Below are 24,444 nucleotides of genomic sequence, written 5' to 3' on the forward strand. Positions count from 1 at the left end.
CAGCTCCTTTCACCTTTTAAACAACCATTTCGGCCAGTTCTAATAACTTTCACTTTATTTCCATTTCCGTTTTTCCCACACCACTGATCATTTTTAGCCGCTTCCCACAGGTTTTAACGCGATTATTTCTTCGTCAGACAATTGTTAGTCTCGTTTTCATAATCTGCCACCACAATACCACTCCTTTTAATATACTACACGCAGTTTTTTCGAAATTTTCCCGAATTTCTGCGTCCTTTAACGTGTTTTGGCGGCAACACAACCACCTAACCTTTATGCACATCGTTATCTACCAACCCAAGTCCAACATAGCCCAGCTGTTACCAACACCTTTTCGCCTTTTTTCATTCCAGATCTCCTGTTTCTTTCCGGTTCACCTTTATCTCTCCCCATGTATTTATATTTCTATTTTCATTTTCATTTCACCTCATGTTAACACTTTCCACCTTTTAATACCATGTCACCCTCACAACACCCCCACAATGACCCCATTAAGTTTTATTTACATTCCCTCCGCAAACATGCCTTCGCCCTAGCCAGATTACACTCCCATATTCTATTTTCTCAGGCTTGTCTGACATTTGGCATCACCCCCAAAGGCCTTACACTTAAAGTTCCCATCTCTGGCTGCAACCCTTCCTTCCATCAGTCCCTACACCAGTTCCAAACTGAACAATCCATTGCCCTCACCCACCTAATCCTTCACCTACACATCAACTCAGCCAATGAACACACCTGTCAACTCCTATCCTTAATAAAAGTCCTTAATCTTTCCTCTCCCACATCCACACCGGCTGTCCAGAGCATCCTCCTACAGGCCAACCGTAAATTAGAACAGCATGCCACCCTCCACCTCAAAAAACTATCCAATCTCCTGGTTTCCCACCTCCGGAAAGGCAACTCACTCACCCTTCACAACCTTTCCAGCAAACCTCAACCTCCTCTCATTGCACACAAACCCAGTCTCTCCCAACTACTCAATCTCCCACTTCCAGCTCCACTCCCTCCAAAACCTCAAAATTCCGATCAACACAATCTGGAACCACAACACCCTAATTCAGTAGTTAACCTTTCCTCCAAACCTCTCTCCCAATCCGAAACCTCTGTCCTATCCAAAGGCCTCACCTTCAGCCCCACTCCCAGATTCAACCAAACAGCCCTCGTCAAAAGGCTTGTGTCTGTATGTGTGGATGGATATGTGCGTGTGTGCGAGTGTATACCTGTCCTTTTTTCCCCCTAAGGTAAGTCTTTCCGCTCCCGGGATTGGAATGACTCCTTACCCTCTCCTTTAAAACCCACTTCCTTTTGTCTTCCCCTCTCCTTCCCTCTTTCCTGATGAGGCAACAATTTGTTGCGAAAGCTTGAATTTTGTGTGTATGTTTGTGTTTGTTTGTGTGTCTATGGACCTGCCAGCGTTTTTGTTCGGTAAGTCACCTCATCTTTGTATTTATATATAAATATGAACATTGTGTGATATAAATCTGGTTTAGTTCGAAAATACTAATGCAGCTACCATATTCACCAGAATACTGCACTATGTGATTACTATTTGCTCTCTTCACAAACATATGTAAGACTGATGTTCAGAGCCCTCACTGGGATGAATTATGTGCTGGGTGACCAACCAGGGTGTATACGTAGAGAAGTAAAAAAAATTTCTGGATTTTTCCCAGTTATATATACATTTTCCCCCGGGTGAAAATACACTTTTTCCGTGTTAAGCGACAGTATAATTTCCTTAGGAACTTTAGAAGTTATCAGTTCTTTGAATGACTATGGTTTTATACACCAGCTTAGAATGTCTAGGCACTTTAGAAAATGAAACTCAGGGGGAAAACAAACACATTTTGGAAAGATCTTTGACGTGCAGCAACATGTACGCTGCATATTTTCAAATGCAAATCCCACCAAACACCACATATTACTTTCTGAAGCACTGAAATCGAGATTGCAAATGTGTGTTTGTAAGCCAGGCACAGTGCAAGTCATGTGATCTCACCAGCCGATGACAGTGGATATTCAGAGCATAGGGTATATGATGATGTCAGCCAACAGCAACATCACTGTTGAGTAGTTTGAACACACAAATAGAAAAGTTAATGTTTTAAATTAATGTACATAGTGTTGCTATAAGAAAAGCAAAATCTTTACATATAATATTGGTCTCGAAGATCTGTGGGGATGTAGAACCACTAGCTCACCCCCCAATGATATCGCTACCATACCGCAGCGAGAACAACTGCATCTATTCCAGATCAGTTCTCTGTAGTACGCGCCCTATGCTACACGCACTGTGTATATGCTGCGAAAATAAAAGTATTCATAGTAAGTGTCGGAAGTGCAAGTGATTATTTATCGTCATAATTACCAAGCCCGCTCTCCACTACCTATAGAATAATAAGCTGCAAGAGAAGCTAAGCAATCAAATATAATGTTGATCTTTTCTACGCTTGTTACACTTTAAGATACATCAAACAAATGTGTCAGTAAAATGTTTACTAATGACCTAAATGTCTGATCTTCCAGGCTTGAAATTCTTCTAAATGACTCATCCTCGAAGAGTTGATTTTTAATTGAGAGTCAAACGCTCTGTGATTTAAGAAATTAATCTACATTCTCGCACATGGTTCATCTTGCACAAAAGGAAATTTACTTTGAAAGTAAAGCCTAGTTTCCACGACGCCACTAGGTTGCAGGCAACAGCACTACCAGTCACTGCGCACCCGAATCGCGCATTTGCCCAACTCGGTGAAACTAAACACTCTCGGCGTGTTTCAACTTTGGCGACACTAGTTGCAAGAGTTTCAGATTGGGTGTGTTCATGTTTCTCACATGTTTTCTTACATTATGTCATGAAAGAAACAAGACATCAGAGGATACTCCAAGAGCATCAGAATTTCGTGAACCATACTAAAATGCGTAATTTGGCTTATAGTGCACCTTCGCATGTCCAGATTACCAATAAAGTAGGAATCAACCTCAGTGTGGTTTTTGGAATGTAAATTTTCTTGGAGTACCAGTACTGTATTATCTCATGTTTGGTTCTTTATAATGGCATAATGCCATATGTGCTAGAAGATGAAAACGTGCACTTGAAATGCAGCGAACAGCTAAAACTAGCCAATAGCGTGGAATTAAACACTTCGTTTCAAATTAATTGACTGCCTCAGCGGAAAAGATTAATAAAAGCCAAATTTCTGTAGCAAACCGTCAAAAATAACTTCATTGTTCTGCAAGGTGATTAATACTTGACAATCAGGAAGGTGGTAATAAAATGAGATCTGAAACTAATAACATTTTAGCCCTCAGTAATTACGTGAATATATTTTAATTCACTTGATAGCTCGCGGTCACAGAAATCCGTTTTGTTTTCAGTTGACGTGACAGCAGCGAACAAAGAGGAAACACCAAAATCACTAAACGTAAACAAGGGACATGTGGACATCTCCCCACTACAACTCAGACTGCTCTGCACAGCTGCCCAAGATCTACATTACTTCCACTCCCCCCACCCTCCCTCCCAAGCGTTTGAGATGGATGCCAAACTTTTTTCAAAAAATGTTCATTTTGTAGTGTACACCTTTCTGAACAGTCTTAAACATAAAATATATGTTCGAGGAAATGTAAGACATGTTATTTGGTCTTAAGTGTGCCCAAGTGCAGCGCCACGCCTCTTCACACAGCATTCTTCTATCACACATAACTGTATTTCGCTCCGTGGAATTCAAACGTGAATATTTTGTAATCGATGCCATCAAACTGTGTTCACAACAGTGGAAATTAAAATGTCCTGTGGTGCCTCTCCTGCCACCACTCGGTCAGTCTGACATCCCGCCCCCTCTTAAAGAAAAACTTGCAGTTAATACTGGATGAGATTATTTGTTACCAGGAGAACAAGAAATCTTCAGAAAATTTGCACTCTTTATTAGCTAATAACTTGTTATTTTGTGTGACATAACATTAATTATAGGATACATAAAACAATAAAGAGACAAGTAAGACAGTACACATTTCTTCAATTCTTACATCCTAGCATTTTTCTCTCTCTACTCTTGCTATAGCTTTACATGGCTTGTTTTCCTTTCTGCGAAAGAATCTATTAGCTCATCAAAGTTTGTCAAACATTTTGCCACATGAAGAACCGAAATATCATTGTATAATAGTGAAAAAGCTGTTAATACAAATAGTAGCCAAGACTGATATGATTTCTTGATCTGATTACGTCTATTTTGTCACGGTCTGCTAGATGAAATGAAATAGGCTTGTCTAATATTGCAGAAATTGTAACACACATAAAATAAACGAGACTGTTTTGGCACAAAGTACGTGGTCGAGCTATTTAGGTGCACTCTTACATCCTCCTATTTCATGTACAATGGCCAGCATTACGATCAGATAGACGGCGAACAATGGGTAGCCCGTTGGCTCCAGCTGTTGCAAACCTCTTCATGGAGAATTTTGCGGATATTGCCATAGATACTGCACCATTGAAACCGAAGTGTTTCTTTCGATGCGTTGACGACACGTTCGTCATTTGGCCACACGGACGCAAGAAACTAGACGAGTTTTTGGAACACCTCAATGGCATCAACAGTAATATCCAGTTCACCACAGAGGTGGGAAAAGATAATGCATTGAACTTCCTCGACGTCCTTGTCCACCGTAAGGGTGCCTTGGCCACAGCATCTACAGAAAACCCACCCACACAGACCTGTATCTGCACGTCACCAGCCATCATCATCCAGCACAGAAGCGCACAGTATTACAAACATTGGTGCATCGTGCAAGAGTAATATCAGACGACGATAACCTGCTCCATGAACTGAGCCACCTACACAAGGTTTTCAGGAATAACGGCTACAGCGCCCATCAAGTGAAAGACGTGATTTCTGGGAAATATCAGAATAAGACCACTGATGAAGAGCAGGAAAAGAAATGAGAGATGTAGCTTATTGTACTCCAGACCATAAGGTCTGGGGTTGCACCAGTGTTTCTTGGACAAATGCACTCTACAAGACAGCATTCACCAGGTCTACGTCGTACACACAAACGACCACCACTTGGGAGCATGGAGAGAGTGCTTTCACCGCTGAAGACCATGGTGCGCCGTTCCATCTTTCAAGTGATCGTCTGATGGCACCAGTCGAGTTGTGCATGTCAATGCTGTGGCATGGTGTGAGTGGAAGATGGGCTAGAGGTGTGCGTGCCTATAGTCCCACTACTAATAACCTATCCCCAACAGTTCGCGTTGACTCATCTGGACTCACAAGCCCTCTTATCTGTGCTGTGGTAGTTGTGATACCCTTACAATATGACAATCCTGGTGGGCGTTAATGTTGCATGGACATTAAGAACCTTGTCTACAGGTGTGAGAATGTCCACATGACCATCAATACCAGCATCATTGCACATCTGACGCAGCATGTTCGTCTTATGTGGCAATTCTCTGAAAGGATCACCCCGTCACTTGAAAGGTCACTAATCATCATCATCATCATCATCATCATTTAAGACTGGTTATGCCTTTCAGCGTTCAGTCTGGAGCATAGCCCCCCTTATAAAATTCCTCCATGATCCCCTATTCAGTGCTAACATTGGTGCCTCTTCTGATGTTAAACCTATTACTTCAAAATCATTCTTAACCGAATCCAGGTACCTTCTCCTTGGTCTGCCCCGACTCCTCCTACCCTCTACTGCTGAACCCATGAGTCTCTTGGGTAACCTTGCTTCTCCCATGCGTGTAACATGACCCCACCATCTAAGCCTGTTCGCCCTGACTGCTACATCTATAGAGTTCATTCCCAGTTTTTCTTTTATTTCCTCATTGTGGACACCTTCCTGCCATTGTTCCCATCTACTAGTACCTGCAATCATCCTAGCTACTTTCATATCTGTAACCTCAACCTTATTGATAAGGTAACCTGAATCCACCCAGCTTTCGCTCCCATACAACAAGGTTGGTCGAAAGATTGAACGGTGCACAGATAACTTAGTCTTGGTACTGACTTCCTTCTTGCAGAAGAGAGTAGATCGTAGCTGAGCGCTCACTGCATTAGCCTTGCTACACCTCACTTCCAGTTCTTTCACTATGTTGCCATCCTGTGAGAATATGCATCCTAACTACTTGAAACCGTCCACTTGTTCTAACTTTGTTCCTCCTATTTGGCACTCAATCCGTTTATATTTCTTTCCCACTGACATTACTTTCATTTTGGAGATGCTAATCTTCATACCATAGTCCTTACATTTCTTATCTAGCTCTGAAATATTACTCTGCAAACTTTCAATCGAATCTGCCATCACAACTAAGTCATCCGCATATGCAAGACTGCTTATTTTGTGTTCACATATCTTAATCTCACCCAGCCAGTCTATTGTTTTCAACATATGATCCATAAATAATATGAACAACAGTGGAGACAGGTTGCAGCCTTGTCTTACCCCTGAAACTACTCTGAACCATGAACTCAGTTTACCGTCAACTCTAACTGCTGCCTGACTATCCATGTAAAGCCCTTTAATTGCTTGCAAAAGTTTGCCTCCTATTCCATAATCTCGTAGAACAGACAATAATTTATTCCTAGGAACCCGGTCATATGCCTTTTCTAGATCTATAAAGCATAGATACAATTCCCTGTTCCACTCATAACACTTCTCCATTATTTGTCATAAGCTAAAGATCTGGTCCTGACAACCTCTAAGAGGCCTAAACCCACACTGATTTTCATCCAATTGCTCCTCAACTAATACTCACACTTTCCTTTCAACAATACCTGAGAAGATTTTACCCACAATGCTGATTAAAGAGATACCTCTGTAGTTGTTACAATCTTTTCTGTTTCCATGTTTAAAGATTGGTGTGACTACTGCTTTTGTCCAGTCTGATGGAACCTGTCCCGACTCCCAGGCCATTTCAATTATCCTGTGTAGCCATTTAAGACCTGACATTCCACTGTACTTGATGAGTTCCGACTTAATTTCATCCACCCCAGCTGCTTTATTGCACTGCAATCTATTGACCATTTTCTCCACTTCCTCAAATGTGATCCTATTTCCATCATCATTCCTATCCCAGTCTACCTCGAAATCTGAAACATTACTGATCGTATTTTCACCTACATTGAGCAACTCTTCAAAATATTCCCTCCATCTGCCCAAGGCATCCACAGGATTCACCAGCAGTTTTCCTGACCTGCCCAAAATACTTGCCATTTCCTTCTTACCTCCCTTTCGAAGACTGCTAATTACACTCCAGAATGGTTTTCCAGCAGCTTGACCCAATGTCTCCAACCTGTTTCCAAAGTCTTCCCAAGATTTCTTCTTGGATGCTGCAATTATCTGTTTGGCTTCGTTTCTTTCTTCAACTTAACTTTCTCTGTCTACCTGAGTTCTAGTATGTAGCCATTTTTTATACGCCTTCTTTTTCCTTTTACAGACTGCCTTGACTGTGTCATTCCACCAAGCTGTTTGCTTCCTCCTACTTTTACACACTACTGTTCCAAGACATTCTTTAGCCACTTCTAGTACTGTGTCCCTGTACCTTGTCCATTCCTTTTCCAATGACTGTAATTGGCTACATTCAACTAACTGGTACCTTTCTGAGATCGCTGTTATGTACTTGTGCCTGATTTCCTTATCCTGAAGTTTCTCCACTCTTATCCTCCTACATATGGACCTGACCTCCTGCACTTTCGGCCTCGCAATCCCAATTTCACTGCAGATTAAATAATGATCAGTGTCATCAAAGAATCCCCTGAATACACGTGTGTCCCTCACAGCCTTCCTGAATTCCTGATCTGTTGTTATATAGTCAATGACAGATCTGGTTCCCCTGCTTTCCCAAGTATACCGGTGAATGTTCTTATGTTTAAAAAAGGAGTTTGTGATTACTAAGGTCACTACTTGATCCTTTTAAACTTACTCAGTTGACTGTACAAAGCATGAATATGTCTGTGTGGCATGATTGCCTGCTTGCTTCACACACTTGCACCACACTAAGGCTTCTGGCTGTGAGCATTCCCTGTTAAAGGGTAGACATACCGTATTTACTCGAATCCAAGCCGCACTTGAATCTAAGCCGCACCTGAAAAATGAGACTCGAAATCAAGGAAAAAAATTTTCCCCGAATCTAAGCCGCACCTGAAATTTGAGACTCGAAATTCAAGGGGAGAGAAAAGTTGTAGGTCGCACCTCCAAATCGAAACAAAGTTCATCTAGTTGTAATATGAGACACAATTTAGGTCGAATGAATGACGATACAGCTGCAGTAGTTTGGTTCGAGTCGTAAGCTTAGCAGTTACGGTTTACCAGGTAGCCATTGCTACGCGTCACGCGCTCCGTCCGTATTTATACGGATATCCTTCCTTTTTCACGTGCTTCGTCTGGTTTGAATTGATTGCTTATTTTTCTTTGATCTGATAAGTGCCGTTCTCTTTGTTATAGGTGTTTACGTCACTCCAAGCTGAAAATGCATTACTGCACTGTGTCATGCATTGTTTGTCGCATTCCGATAGTGCGTGTTTACGGCCTGTCGCCGCTCGCGGCGTAGCTTGCTTTTGTGCGCGCTACCGCCGCTTACAAATAAAAAATAGAGAGGAATCGTCTCATTAGCGAAACATTTGTTGTTACTTACACTACTGCTTTCTTTGATAATGATCAACAAGAACCAAATAACAGACTGCGTATGATAGATGATGTTCTGAACGAAATTTTAGCGAAAATTTTTCTCCGTTCCAAAATCTTTGCAGGCGCCTCTTTAGTTCATTACATTCTGCACAGAAATTAGAGTCATCTTAGATTTAAAAATCTAGTCAGTTGCCGTGCTTCATTTCTGACTGTATCACTATCAGGCATAAGAATAATACGAATATAAACATGACATGATATGTATATTCTTCCCCGTTTGCTGTTGTCTCACTCTAGTTTCGTAGTTTATTAGGCAGACAGGATTTAAATGAGATAGTAGCAAACACGAAACAATACATGGCAAAATGTTTATATTCGTATTAATCTTATGGCGAAGAGAATACTACATGTGATTCACAATTCATAAAAGCTCCTATTAGCAACCATCTCTTCTCACAGGTAGGAAAAAATTCAGAACGTAGAGTTGGCCATATTGACAAACATCCCAAACAGTCTTGCCAGTCGGATTTTCGTAGTACGTTGAAATGCTGCTACATTCGAAGATCAACAATACAGAATTTGTATTTACTTCATGGATAATGTACCAAAATGCAGTGGTCGAAACTCTGGGCGGAGGAAAAAGGCTCGTCTTCCACTTTTTTTTAAATTTATTTACTGACGCAGAGATTTTGGTGCCAGTATGTATCTTTGTGCCTACAAAGCATGCCTGTGTGGCGCTACATATATTCGACGTCAGAAGTTAGTTGTGGCGGCACCCACCAACATTTTTCAGAACTCTCTCTTGCTTTGCACTCGATTCTAAGCCGCAGGGGGTTTTTTGGATTACAAAAACTGGAAAAAAAGTGCGGCTTGGATTAGAGTAAATACGGTAGATGGTGCTCTAGTTGTTATGCCACAACACTATCTGCTGGTGGACGGCACTGAAATCATCATCAGTATCTCTACTGTCCCTCAGGAGGCATAGGCATCACAGGATCAAAATCAATGTTATCTTTCCAGGTGTACCAACTTCCTCTGCCCTCAGCATGGAATGCAGAGAGCACATCTGAAGCAGTGAAAGGTTTAGTAAAATTTCAAATACCAAATAGATGTTCACTTTGATTTACATGACTAACAGTAAGCCAGTACCAGAGCACTGCATTCATACGAATGGAATATAATAAAACTGTGTCAAATAAAGGATTAAAGAGTAGTTTCAAGTACAAAATAATAGCAAAGGGCATCAGTTATCTTTGTTGATCAATATTTTCACTTATATGATACTAGGAAGATACATACAAAGAAATGCAGGCATTCAATTGTGTGAAATGACATTTACTGACAATGCCATAAAATATGAAAATATTGGCAAACTATCCAATAACAATGAGATTCAATTCCCTGCTCTAACAAAGACAGAAAACATAGAAACCACTAAGAGAGTATACTTCCAAATACCGTGAAAATTTGTTTGAAAATAGCAGAAAATGATTATGCAGCATCCATACATTTGTGTTCATTTTAATTTTTTTTAAGTAAGTCCAACATGAGCACTAGATTACAATGATGAAAACCACCATAAAAGAATGGCAAGAACTTACTGAAGGCAAAATTGCAGTAGTAAGCTGCTGAGAGGCACTACAATGAATGCCAACAGCTATATGTACAAAACTTATCAGAAACAAGATACTGAAAAAATTTGAGACGTGTAATTGAAGGAATGAGAAACAATGAGATCTGAGCACTCCAGCAAGCACAGAGGCAAGGCACAATGGATAAATAACCTTCAAATTGTTTTAAAATTTATGGTTGCAGAAAACAGTTTAGCTCTTGTTTGGTCGGCAGTACTCTTAATACGAAACAGTTACAAATAGTCAGGAACAGTTTATTTAATGCGTCACAAATGGAAACTTACAGCAGTGTTCATCTTTTTTGTTTTACCATATCGAACAAGCAACCTTCTTGCCTGATAATCAAGGCAATTGCTGCATGAGACAAGTTCACGGAAGGCACCTGGGACAAGATGAGGAAATTTATTACATATATTTCCACAACAATTGCATTTTTTAATATAATACTGAATATGAACATGTGAAGATATGAAAATAATTTATTTCTAATTGTTGATGGTAAGCAACTTTCAAAATGAGTTGAAAACACAATTCATATTAACTATCTATCTAAATAAGTGATTTATTAATCTATGGTAATAGTAAATAAGAACATATTCATTATCAGGTTGCTGCTCATTTTGATATATTGAGAAATATCTCACCAGAACCAGGGAACCAAGCTTCAATATCCCATTTCTTGGCAGCTGCATGGTTCAAAGCACCAGACACTATATTTACTACTCTATATGGAATTTCGAGTTTTTTGCAGAACTCCTCAGCATTTCCTAACATTTCTTCCATCATTTCCCATGATTTATTGTCGTAAGGAGAAGTGAGGCAAAATTGCTCTACCTGTAAAAATAAGCTCCTATAATACAGTGAAACATTAATTTAATTTCAGATAATCACTAACAATAACTGGTAACTGCATTATTCATAATTACAAACAAAAAAAAACTTCGGTTTCAATTAAGGTGCTAATACAAACATACATGTGTATAAAATCAGCACACTTCTATTTGAAAGGAATACGCTGCAGTTCGTTAAAAGATACAAGTCACTGTGAACCTCAATATGTTGATTTTCAGTGCTTAGTGACAGACACACAATGACCACATGTTACACATACTGACCACTCTTACTGTACCACTACACACGTAAGGTAACACCCATTTTGTTGCCTTATAATCCAATCTACTGTTTAACTTAGTTGTAAATAAATGCTTAAAAATTGTACAGTTAGAAAAAAATCATTTTAATATTTTCTTTATGAGTGACATACAGTGTACTACTTCATCACAAAGGGGTTATAACAGAGGATTATTTATGCACACTTGTATTTAATTAATTTGCTATCTGCATTATACATCTCATTCCTTTTTAAGTTTCTTATTTTATTGTATGGAATATTTGCTATGCTAATATAAAATTGGTGACAAAAGAGTAAAAAAATTATTACATATACTGTGTGTATTTGTATAAATTTCTGTTGTGATTGTATGTAATGCATGTCGCAAAAAGATCTGTGTATTTTACACAATCTGTAAGATTTTGCTACAGCAGAAGATAAACTTGTTAAAACAAGAGACTGTGGGTAGCCATGCAGGTGTGTGAATGTGTCAGTCAAATGGTAGGCTCTAATTTTGGGAACTTTAATATGGATGAGAGGGAATATGAAGTCAAGACTTAATATGAGCTGGGAACTATTTTGAATGACGTGGAAGAGGAGAACTGAGACGTGTTTTTCTGAACAGGGTTAATTTTCGAGGGCCATTCACAAGTTTTGTTTGCAACGAAAGATAGAATAAATGTGCACATTTCATAACAATAAACTTGAAGTGGATAGGTACACTGTATCCAGATATACAATGTTTCACCTAACATTCAAACCTAAAAATCCCATTCTGACATTTCTATGCCTACAGAAGACTCAAATATATTGAAAGAGGACTAAGTATCATCTTTACAGCAATGATCTTCTAAAAATGATATTTTCAAATAATTAACTTCAAATCTAGCAAAAGGGCGTATGTATTTGTTGTCAACAGCCATCTTCGGCTGTCCAGCACAAGACACACGTATTATGCAGCATTAGCGAGCAGTCACCCATCACAGACGCAATATGATGGTACGTCTTTGCAGTTCCATCACTTTTCTGGAACCAGCAGTCTCAACAAGCACATAACATGAGTGCTATGCATTTTATCAGATTTAAACCTGACACTTTAAAAGCTAGTCACCGTCTTTTGATTCTAGAATTAATCAAAATATCCTCAAACAAGGGAAACTCCAGGTAGCATTATCAACAATGTAGGAAAAGATAGATTGCTACTTACTGTAATAAAGACATGTCAAATTGCAGATGAGCACAGTGAAAAGATTCTAACACACAGCTTTTGATCGCAACCTTCGTCAGTAACCCACACACAATAAACCACCTCCAGCACCTCAGGCCAAGGTGCTGGAGTCAGCGGTTGCATGTGAATTGTGCTTTTGTGTGTGCGAATGGTATGTGATTTTGTGTGTGTGTGTGTGTGTGTGTGTGTGTGTGTGTGTGTGTGTGTGTGTGTGTGTGTGTTTGTGTGTTTTACTGGCAACTGACGAAGACTGTGTCCAACAGCTTTGTGTGTCTTAACTTTGTCTGTCAGCAACTTGAAACGTCTTCTTTATGGTAAGTAGCAATCTGTCTGTTCCTACATTGTTAAAGTATCCTTGTTCAGATAAAAGAGGAATCTTTATTTTGAAGTCGAACATAGCAAATTACTTTAACTTTACTATGTCATGTCATACAACTGCAATTCACACATTGCTTTACAGTTTGAACACTTCACATTTTTTTTGGATTAGTTTCCTTAAATTAAGTTCTTTCTTGCAGGACATCCAATGATACCACAATACCCTGTGCGTGGGTGGCAACTCTGAAATCTTCAATACAAACCCCATTTTTGATTGCAAATTACGATTCTATGGCAAAATCTACATATATTTTGTCTGAAGCATTTTCTTCATTTCACCACAGATCATTCTGTAATTGGAGGAATAGAAATGGGTACACAATCATAATTTACAACACACTACTCAAAGGCTCTTGAATACCCAAAGGCTTGTGGAGACTCCACCTCCATGCTGCGAGGGAGGACAGGCCAGTATTTCACAACTTTGAATTGGAAACCCCATTCACAATGTTGTATTTGTCCAATATACTGAACAGAGAATTACTCGACGTGCCACTACGGCTGTGGCTCGGAGCAAACACTACTCTGCTTTTACAATCAGAGTAAGTGTTCAAACTTAGTACTGCCAACTTCAATACACTTTGTGATCTGCTTTTCAAATGACCGTACACAGGACGCAAGCATATCTGCAGGAATGTCAGCACAAGTGTTTCTTATGCGGTCTACCATGTCTTCACGGCCTGCTGCCACTTGCTAGCAAACCTTGTCTTTTAAATATTCCCACAGAAAGAAATCCGGCAACGTCAAATCTGGAGACGTAGTAGGTCAATGAACAGGGACACCTCTGCTGATCCACAGACCAATGTAAACATGCTCTAATACCTCCCGCACTTCAATTGCATGATGTGCTGGGCAACATGATGTATGTTGTCAAACATTTAGGGTAACATCCTACAGCAGTACTGGTAGTTTCTGTACCAAAAATGTTCGATATTTGAGTCAATTCAACATGCCGGTGATAAAATATCGATCAATGGGTTTGTTCCCCATGAAGCCACACCATATGTTAACCAACCACAGACATTGATAGTCAACTTGCCTTAACCATTGGGGATTGTCTATACACCAGTAATGCATGTTATGCTGGTTACTGCTACCATGGTTTGTGAATGAAGACTCACCGGGAAATTGTACCTCGGCAAAGAACGTGGGGGTCATTTGCATTTGTTGATGTGCCCATTCACAAAATACTACCTGGTTGTGTAAATCGGCGCCATGAAGTTCTTGATGCAGTGACACGTGGTATGGATGATACTTATGATGATGCAGTATTGTGACAATAGTACCTCTGGACACACCGGAATTGTGGTGTAAGGCGAGCGCTTATATGTTGATAGTGGTGCACTGCCACTAGTACAGTTATTTAATTATCTTCTCCTGTAACATGTTTGCTTCGTTTCCTTTTGACAGTCTGTAAGCTGCCATCAGACACAAAGGCATTGTAAAGACCTTGTAAAAGAAAGAACGAGGGTGAGTTTTCCCCGGAAAACGCTCAGCATACAAGGCAACATCAGCCTCAACATTTCTCCTACATTCTCCGTAAATCAGGATCATTTCAATTCTTTCTTCTGTGGTTGCAACATTCATCGTCCACCTACATGTCTGTTCTCCAAATGATAGGTGGGTGTGCAGGCAACAAAAAACTGCACAAGTACTGTAATGTTTAGAGCTGCTATCTGTTCTATGACTGTATGATATGGGAGCTCTGGTTACAGTAGACTGCCTGTTATGATACACTGTAGTCTGCTATATGGCCATGGTGGCACGTCAAATAGTCCCCTGTTTGGAGGAATACGTTTCGGATAGGGTTCCAACTAGAGATATGAAATACTGGCCTGTTCTACCCTCACAGCATGGAGGTGAGGTCCCATGTGCCATTGGATATTGAAGGGACACTGAGTAGCATGTTGTAAATTACAGTTGTGTACCCATTCCTATTCCTTTTATTACAATGCCATCTTTGGTGCCCAAGCTCCTGCATTCATTTCCGTGTTCTTTTCTCTTTTGGGTCCACGTCTTCCTTGTCTTCCGTTTCTGTTTCCCCTCAAAACCTGTGTGTTTCGGTAGTTTTTTTCTAAAGTTTGATGACACTCCTAAGAGAAATTTCCAATTCTTTTAGATCTCACTGTGAATGATGCTCCTTTGATTTTCTTACCTTGAAAGTAGGTTACTATCCTTGTGGTTGTCGTGTCTTCTGTATTCACTGTTGTTTTGATGGGACCATTTTTCTTTAAATCTCTCTTTGGTCTCAAGTTCCTCCACTAGAGCTTTTTTATTCACTGTAAGAGTCTGTGTTGCATACAGGGCCTCCAATCGAGTAACAGCGCAATAGTGCCTAATTTTTGCATTTAAAGATGTCAGTCTCATTATTATCCATGCCTTTAATTGGTTGGTAGACCATTCCCATTTTGTTAATGGATGAAAAAAATCTCCAACAGGTTAGGCTCTATCCACTCACCTATGTATTTAAACTTTTCTGCTTGTTTCATTTTTCTTAGTCCAACCCCCAGTTCTCTTGGCACTGATTTTGTGTTTGTGCTTTCTCAAAGGAGATTTGGAGCCCAGCCTTCACTGCCTGCATTTACAGTTAGCCAAGCTGATTTGCTGCCATATCTATTGAGTCTGAAAAGACCATGTGCAAAGGTTAGACAGTTAATGGTAAGATTCATATACCTGTAGCCTAGCCTTACCCCATTTTTTACCCCTGAATTGCTCATTCCATTATGCCATTCTTTGATGACCTTTTCTGAAACAGAGCTAAAGAAAGAGGTGATAGTTCATTCGTTGTCTCATCCCTATACTGATTTCAAAGGCATCAGATTTCCCTTCTCTGAACTTCACTTTGCAGGTAGCGTTGGTCGGGGTTTGCTGATAATAACTTTCATATTGTTAGCCAAGTCAAACTCTTCAAGGATTTAAAAATAGGTGGTTTAATCAATTCAGTGAAGTGCCTTCCTGAAACTGACGAATTTCTCCACAATTTTCTGTTCCAAAGTTTCAGATATGAAAGGATGGACTTCAGACTCATAGTCCGCACAGCATGTGATTGCCCCTTCCTAAAACCTCTTCAGTAGTCCCTCAATTTTATGTGGATTTGTTATTCTGCCCTATTCTGTAGAGATTTTGAGAGAATCTCGTAAGTAGTTAGCAGGAGAGAGATGTCACAGTAGTTGTTCACATTTGCTCTGCCCCTTTTCTAGGAAATGGATGCATTATGGCAGAAATCCATCCACTTGGAAGTCTTTGACTGTCCCATATGTCTTAAATAATTGCAACAAGATTATTGACTGACATAGCCCCTGCATACTTCCACAGTTCAGCAATTATCAGACCTTCACCCAAAGTTCTGCTGTTCTTCACTGCTTAGATGATCTTCCTGATTTCTTCCTTTATCAACAGAGACAAATTTAAGTGGATTTTTGGATTGTTTTCACAAACGAATGCACTCTCTGGAGCCTCACAGTTGATTAGACGTTCAAAATAACTTGCTAAAATCTGGCAATAATAACTTTGTCACTGTTGCTATCTTCAAACTGTAGGCTCGGAGGTTCGAGTTTGTTGAAACTGTGCTTGAAGCTTTTATTGAAGTTCCATGTGTTATTTTCCTGTCAGTCTTGCTCAATCAGTATCAGATGATTCTTATCAAATACACACTTCACCTTGTATATCATTTTTGATGCAGATTTCCCATGTTTAGAAACATGAGCATTTTTCTGGACATTCCATCTCTACCATGCAACTTGTCTCAGCTGTACTGCTACATCACACCCATTATCCCAACAAGTAATCTTTCTTAATTTCGTGAATAGGGCAGTCTCCTTAATTGCGCTGACTAGAGCCTTTATAGTTGCTCCTAATTCTCCAGATTTAAAATTTCCATGGGAAAATTCTTGGTTCCTCTGTAGCTTGTCTCTGTCAAACTTATTTTTTCTGGGAGTAACTACTGTGGTATTTCTTTTGATCTTTGAAAGGTAGTGATCTAAGGATAGCCTGGCATTTCTCATAACTTTTACGTTCTGGATCTCTTTTGCTCCTTCTGCACGATGTCAACATGATCAATTTGGATTCACAAAGATACCAGTTTGGAGATGTCCTGGTCTTCTGTTTTCTGGGAAGCTGTTTGAAAGCAGCTGAGTTTATAACCTGACTGAGCAGTCTGCATAACTTCACCAGCCTCTCTCGAATGCGACTGGTTCACCTGTGAACTGGATAGTTGGCAATAATATTTTGACATTTTCTTTAATCGTCAGCTGGGCATTAAATTCCTCAAGCAGAAGGATAATGTGTTTGTCAACTACCTTTCAGATGTTATCTTTTAGCACCTCCCAGAATGTGTCTGTTCCTTCCTGGTCCTTCTTATTCGCCTGATTGGCGCATTTATGTTCACCATTGTGCTAATTCTATCTGCACACCAAAACGGCAGTAATCGAACAAAAATCTTCCACTGACAACAAATCCATTGCCTAAGTGTGGAATAATTTTTACTTTACTAGTTCTGGCTTTAAAGACTCTATAATGTTGTGACTTGAAGCAACGTTCATCGATGAATCTTGTTCCCCAAACTGCTGTGCTCCATACCCGATATCAGTACAAGGCTTCAATGACTTGTTTCAGTTTGTCAGTCATAAGAGATTGTTTTGAATGTAGCAGAAAAGTTAAAGTATTTATGCCTGATCTTTCTCCAGGCTACGATACTTTCAAGAGTGTCGGTGCATATTCCCAACAATCCAAAAGCCTGCTTGTGTCGTTCAAGGGGGTGGTAGCTAGCGATGGGCGATCTGCTCCTGAACTAATTCATAGAGTTAAATCTTTCAAAGGAGTGAACAATCAGTGATTCAGAAAAAAAGAACGGTAGCTCCAAACGTTTCCCACAGCAGAGAGAGAGAGAGAGAGAGAGAGAGAGAGAGAGAGAGGGAGCAGACCAGTGGGGCCTCTGCTGGTCAGAGCACACTACACGCCACACAACACAGCCAGCGCCGGCCTCTACCCTGCTTCTGCCTTGGCTGCCTGCATTGTGCAGTGCCCCATTGGATTTTGTGTTTCACACATGCCGTGCCGTCTCTGTGCTTCCTCTGCCGCGTGCAGTGTCTGGCGCACCTTAACTTAGCGTCGCACTCCGTCAGCAATCGTTTCAGTCGCACGTCCTGCCCTCTGGGCAGTTGATGCGAGCAACAGGACAGAGAGCCTCCTAGCGGAGAACATAAGAACTACTTGCAACAACTTGCTCGCAAGAGAACGGACGATTTGTCTCCGAGCAGGTGAGTGGTGGCCGCTCACCGCTCCCCCCACCCTCGGAACTCGGCCGCTCAACGCTCACCCCACCGTTCTCGACTCTAGCCAGAGCGTTGAGCAAAGCAACTCAGGTGTCACTCTGATCTCTGCGGTCTTAGCTCGCGCAGTAATACAGCTCGCGGCTCGACCTGCTTGACTCAGCGCCTCTGCATCGGAGTTCGTCTCTACTGGATATTGTTCTTCGTAGTAATACCGTTATGTATATTACATAATTACGTTATGTATACATCATTTGTTTTTATTTTATTTTTATTTGTTTAAACTGATCAGATTAGGTTCCTGATGGCTCCTCTTACTATAGGATTTTTTATTATGGTCACTCGAATTTACACTTTAATTACGAGCGAACCGATAAACGTATAGCAAAAGTGATACACCAATTTTTCCTTGTTTTATTCTGCGGAAGGCTATATGCAGCACTTTGGTCTTACAGTCAAATTTATATATTTTTTTCTTATTGTAGTACGGATTTTGCGATTTTAGGCGTCTTTGGAAGGAAATGTTCACTTTAAAAATATATGGGTTGCGATGTATTTGTACGAGGTTAATGAAATTTTGATACATTATAGCCAAATATATTGTTATTGTAAATCTCAAGTTACAACATTTTCCGATCACCCAAAAAACCACGATAGTGCAAAATAAATCAATAATCAAAAACTTTGTCATATCGTGGAAATTTCAACAAACAATACAAAATTCTTAATCATTATCTGTGTTACTTCAAAATAGGATCAAATAAGATCAAAATACAGGTATAGTACTGGAATAAACCAAGTTTAAAGGGCAATGTGCGTTCCATTTATTTTCTGTTGTGAATGAGTGGTGAGTCATGAAAAAGAGCTAGTTCATTTCAGGGAGTGAACAGTTCTGATCCGATCTCTGAAAAGAACAGTTTTGCCCATCTCTAGCGGTAGCAGCTACTGCAAAACTGCCCTCCATGTTGGAAAAGCTGAATAACTGCAGGTGGAGACAGGTGACGTTTCACACAAACCAAGATGCTGCAAAGATTGAAAGCCTTGGCAAAAGCCTGATGTTTGGCTTTGGCTGGTGTGTTTAGTCTGCGAGAGTTATTTTATTTCACTCAAGTCCACCAGCAAGCCATTGGGGACTTTTCTAGTATTACCTCTCACCTTGCTATGCCAGTTAGTAGGTTATTGTCATTATTAATTTTCATGTATTGTCAACTGAGAGAAAGGGGAGGGAGGGAGGGAGGGAAAGGAGGGAGGGAGGGAGGGAGGGGGAGAGGGGGGAGGAGGAGGGAAAGAGAGATTTCCAGTGTAACAAGAGGCCAGAAATTACATCTCATGCAATAATAATGTGGCCCGCAGAGTCCTATGGAGACAGCTGAACAAACACATGTGCATTTTCCACAGCTAGACATGTAGATTATATTCCTGGAACTGTGATTTCCATACTGTAGACAGTTCAGTCACCAAAACTTTTCTTAATGATCTTCGTTATACACTGAAGCGTCAAATGCCTGGTATGGGCATGCATATTCAAATACAGACATATGTAAACAGGCGGAATATGGCACTGTGGTTGGCAAGGCCTATATAAGAAGACAAGTATCTGGCGCAGATGTTAGATTGGTTACTGCAGCTACAATGGCACGTTATCAAGATTTAAGTGAGTTTGAATGTGTGTTATAGTCTGCGCACAAGCGATGGGACACAGCATCTGAGGTAGTGATGAAGTGGGGATTTTCCCGCATGACAATTTCACAAGTGTACCGTGAATATCAGGAAACTGGTAAAACATCAAATCTCCGACATCACTGCGGCTAGAAAAAGATCCTGCAAGAATGGGGCCAACAATGACTGAAGAGAATCATTCAACGTGACAGAAGTGCAACCCTTCCGCAAATTGCAGCAGATTTTAATGCTGGGCCATCAACAATTGTGAGCATACGAACCATTCATTCAATGAAACATCATCAATATGGGCCTTCGGAGCCGAAGGTCCCCTCGTGTACCCTCGACAACTGCATGACACAATGTTTTACACCTCACCTGGACCCTCAACACTGACATTGCACTGTTGATGATAGAAACATATTGCCTGGTCGGACAAGTCTTGTTTCAAATTGTATCGTGCAGATAGACATGTACAGGTATGGAGACAACCTCATAACTCCATGGAATCTGCATGCCAGCAGGGTACTGTTCAAGGTGGTTGGTTGGTTGGTTTGTGGGAGTAAAGGGACCAGACTGCAACGGTCATCGGTCCCTTTTTCCAAGTACTAAAAACACCCACAGAGAATAAAAACGATTAACAAAATAGAGCACAGACGACACAGAACAAGAGAAACTGAGACAAAGACCAGACAAAACGAACTAAAATCACACAGTGTGTGACGGTGGTTGGCCGACCATAGAAATAAAAAAGGAAAAGCCAACCACTTAAAACACATTAAAAAATCAGTATAAAACCGGAGGCCAAAGGCCAGAATCCACACAAAACAATAAGATAAAACAGAAACACTTAGATTAAATGATAAAAACCCCCTGCCCAAATAAAACGTAAAACTAAGTCAGCTGTAGCAGAGTCATCTGTTAAAAGGGCAGGGAGCGTGTCAGGCAGTGCAAACGACTGCCTGAGCACAGCTAAAAGCGGGCACTCCAATAAAATATGGACCACAGATAAAACGGAGCCACAGCGACATAGGGGTGCGTCCTCACGGCGCAATAAGTGGCCGCGCGTAAGCCGAGTGTGCCCAATGCGCAGCCGGCAGAGGACAACAGACTCCTGGCGGGAGACCCGAATGGACGACCTCCACACAGTCGTCGTGGACTTGATTGGACGGAGTTGGGCGTGGGCAGATTGCGCCATTCAGCGTCCCAAACCGAAAGAACTTCGCGGCGTAAGACTGCCTGCAAATCAGTCTCCGGGAGGCCAATCTCCAGAGATGATTTACTAGTGGCCTCTTTTGCCAGGCGGTCAACATTCTCATTGCCAGGTACCCCAACATGGCCTGGGGTCCACACGAAGACCACAGAGCAGCCGCAACTCGCAAGAGTATGCAGGGACTCATGGATAGCCATCACCAGACGAGAACGAGGGAAACACTGGTCGAGAGCTCGTAAACCGCTCAGGGAATCGCTACAGATAATGAAGGACTCACCTGAGCAGGAGCGGATATACTCTAGGGCACAAAAGATGGCGACCAGCTCAGCAGTGTAAACGCTGCAGCCAGCCGGCAAGGAACGTTTTTCGGAATGGTCCCCTAGAGTTAGCGCATAACCAACTCGACCAGCGACCATCGAGCCGTCGGTGTAAACAACTCCAGAGCCCTGATACGTGGTCAGGATGGAATAAAAGTGGCATCTGAAGGCCTCCGGAGGGACTGAGTCCTTCGGGCCCTGTGCCAAATCGAGCCGAAGGCAAGGGCGAGGCACACACCATGGGGGCGTGCGCAGAGGTGCCCGGAAAGGAGGTGGAACTGGGAAAAACCCAAACCCAGAGAGGAGCTCTTGGACGCGTACAGCGATCGGACAACCCGACCGGGACTGACGTTCTGGCAGATGGACGACTGACTGTGGGAACAGGACACGGTAATTTGGATGCCCGGGCAAGCTAAAAACATGGGCAGCATAAGCAGCCAGTAATTGTTGGCGTCGTAACCGCAGTGGAGGGACACCTGCCTCCACTAGTATGCTGTCCACAGGGCTGGTGCGGAAAGCACCAGTGGCAAGGCGTATCCCGCTGTGGAGAATTGAGTCCAGCACCCGCAACGCAGATGGGGGTGCTGAGCCATAAGCCAGGCTCCCATAATCCAGGCGGGACTGGATTAACGCCTGGTAGAGCCGTAACAGGGTAGATCGGTCGGCGCCCCAGCGGGTGTGGCTCAAGCATCTCAGAGCATTTAGATGCCGCCAACATGCTTGTTTAAGCTGCTGGATATGAGGCAGCCAAGTCAACCCGGCATCGAAAACCACCCCCAAAAACCTGTGTGATTCCACCACTGAAAGAAGTTCGCCGGCAAGATAAAGCCGCAGCTCCGGGTGGACAGTACGTCGCCGGCAGAAATGCATAACGCAGGTCTTGGCTGCTGAAAACTGGAACCCATGAGCTACAGCCCAAGACTGCACCTTGCGGATAGCGCCCTGTAGCTGACGTTCAACAGCTGCAATGCCAGTAGAGCTGTAGTAAAGGCAGAAGTCGTCAGCATACAGGGAAGCGGTGACAGAATTTCCCACGGCCGCAGCGAGCCCGTTAATGGCTATTAAAAACATGCAGACACTTAAAACAGAACCCTGTGGCACACCCGTCTCCTGGACGTGGGAGGAACTATATGAAGCCGTGACTTGCACGCGGAAGGTACGATACGGCAGAAAATTTCTGATAAAGATTGGCAGAGGGCCCCGAAGACCCCATCCATGAAGCGTAGAAAGGATATGATGACGCCATGTCGTATCGTACGCCTTCCGCGTGTCGAAAAAGACAGCGACAAGGTGCTGACGGCGGGCAAAGGCAGTACGGATGGCCGACTCCAGGCTCACCAGATTGTCGGTGGCGGAGCGGCCTTTACGGAACCCACCCTGAGACGGAGCCAGAAGGCCCCGAGACTCCAGTACCCAATTCAAGCGCCGGCTCACCATCCGTTCAAGCAACTTGCAAAGAACATTGGTGAGGCTAATGGGACGGTAGCTGTCCACCTCCAGAGGGCTCTTTCCAGGTTTCAAAACGGGGATGACAACGCTTTTCCGCCATTGCGACGGAAACTCCCCCTCGACCCAAAGATGGTTGTAAAGATCGAGGAGGCGCCGCTGGCAGTCCACTGAAAGGTGTTTCAGCATCTGACAGTGGATGCCATCTGGCCCGGAGCAGTATCAGGGCAAGCAGCTAGGGCACTGTGAAATTCCCACTCACTGAATGGAGCATTGTAAGATTCTGGGTGGTGGGTGCGAAACGAAAGGCTCCGACGTTCCATCCGCTCTTTAATGGAGCGGAAGGCCTCGGGGTAATTCGCAGAAGCGGAGCTCATAGCAAAATGCTCTGCTAAGCGGTTTGCAATGACGTCGGAGTCAGTACAAACTGCTCCATTCAGTGAGAGCGCAGGGACGCTGGCAGGGGTCCGATAGCCGTAGACGCGTCGAGTCTTGGCCCAGACCTGCGATGGAGTGACATGGAGGCCAATGGTGGACACATACCGCTCCCAGCACTCCTGCTTGCTTTGGCGTATAAGGCGGTGGGCCCGCGCACGCAGCCGTTTGAAGGTGATGAAGTGTTCAATGCAGGGATGTCGCTTGTGACGCTGTAGCGCCCGCCGGCGAACTTTAATCACTGCAGCGATCTCAGGCGACCACCAAGGCACAGTCCACCGCCGAGGGGACCCAGAGGAATGGGGAATGGCAGATTCGGCGACAGTAACGGTGCCGTTGGTGACCGACTGAACCACCGCATCAATGTCACCATGAGAGAGAAGCTCAATAGCGGCAGCGGAGGAGAACAAGTCCCAGTCAGCCTTATTCATAGCCCATCTGCTAGGGTGCCCAGAAGAGTGACACTGTGGTAGTGACAGAAAGATCGGAAAGTGGTCACTACCACACAGGTCGTCATGCACACTCCATTGGACAGACGGTAAGAGGCTAGGGCTACAGATTGAAAGGTCAATGGTGGAGTATGTGCCATGCGCCACGGTGAAGTGTGTGAAGGCACCATCATTTAAAAGCGAGAGATCGAGCTGCGACAATAAATGCTCAATGGTGGCGCCTCGACCTGTTGCCACTGACCCACCCCACAGAGGGTTATGGGCGTTGAAGTCGCCCAGTAGCAAGAAAGGCGGCGGCAATTGGGCTATCAGCGCAGCCAGGACATGCTGCGAGACATCACCATCCGGTGGAAGGTAAAGACTGCAGACGGTAACAGCCTGTGGCGTCCACACCCGAACAGCGACAGCCTCTAAAGCTGTTTGTAGAGGAACAAACTCGCTGTGAAGAGAGTTAAGGACATATATGCAGACGCCACCAGACACCCTTTCATAAGCTGCCCGGTTCTTATAATAACCCCAATAGCCACGGAGGGCGGGGGTTCGCATTGCTGGAAACCAAGTTTCCTGAAGAGCAATGCAGAAGAAAGGGTGTAGGCTGATAAGTTGGCGGAGCTCAGCTAGATGGTGGAAGAAACTGCTGCAGTTCCACTGGAGGATGGTATTGTCCATGGCGGAGAAAGGC

The 24,444-nt window shown here is 42.7% G+C and overlaps 1 protein-coding gene across 2 annotated transcripts in view; it reads right to left on the reverse strand.

Moving 5' to 3' along the window:
• The window catches only part of LOC126475420 (serine--tRNA ligase, cytoplasmic), an 80,148-nt gene that overhangs the window by 6,641 nt on the left and 49,063 nt on the right, over nucleotides 1-24,444 (reverse strand). For both annotated transcript variants that reach the window (XM_050103268.1, XM_050103277.1), the window contains 2 exons: nucleotides 10,901-11,090; nucleotides 10,541-10,638 (listed from right to left, as the gene is read on the reverse strand). In XM_050103268.1, the coding sequence (XP_049959225.1) occupies nucleotides 10,541-10,638; nucleotides 10,901-11,090 (288 nt within the window). The remainder of the gene's footprint in view (nucleotides 1-10,540; nucleotides 10,639-10,900; nucleotides 11,091-24,444) is intronic.

This window comes from Schistocerca serialis, chromosome 1 (assembly GCF_023864345.2).
Source record: "Schistocerca serialis cubense isolate TAMUIC-IGC-003099 chromosome 1, iqSchSeri2.2, whole genome shotgun sequence".
NCBI classification, from domain to species: Eukaryota; Metazoa; Arthropoda; class Insecta; order Orthoptera; family Acrididae; genus Schistocerca; species Schistocerca serialis.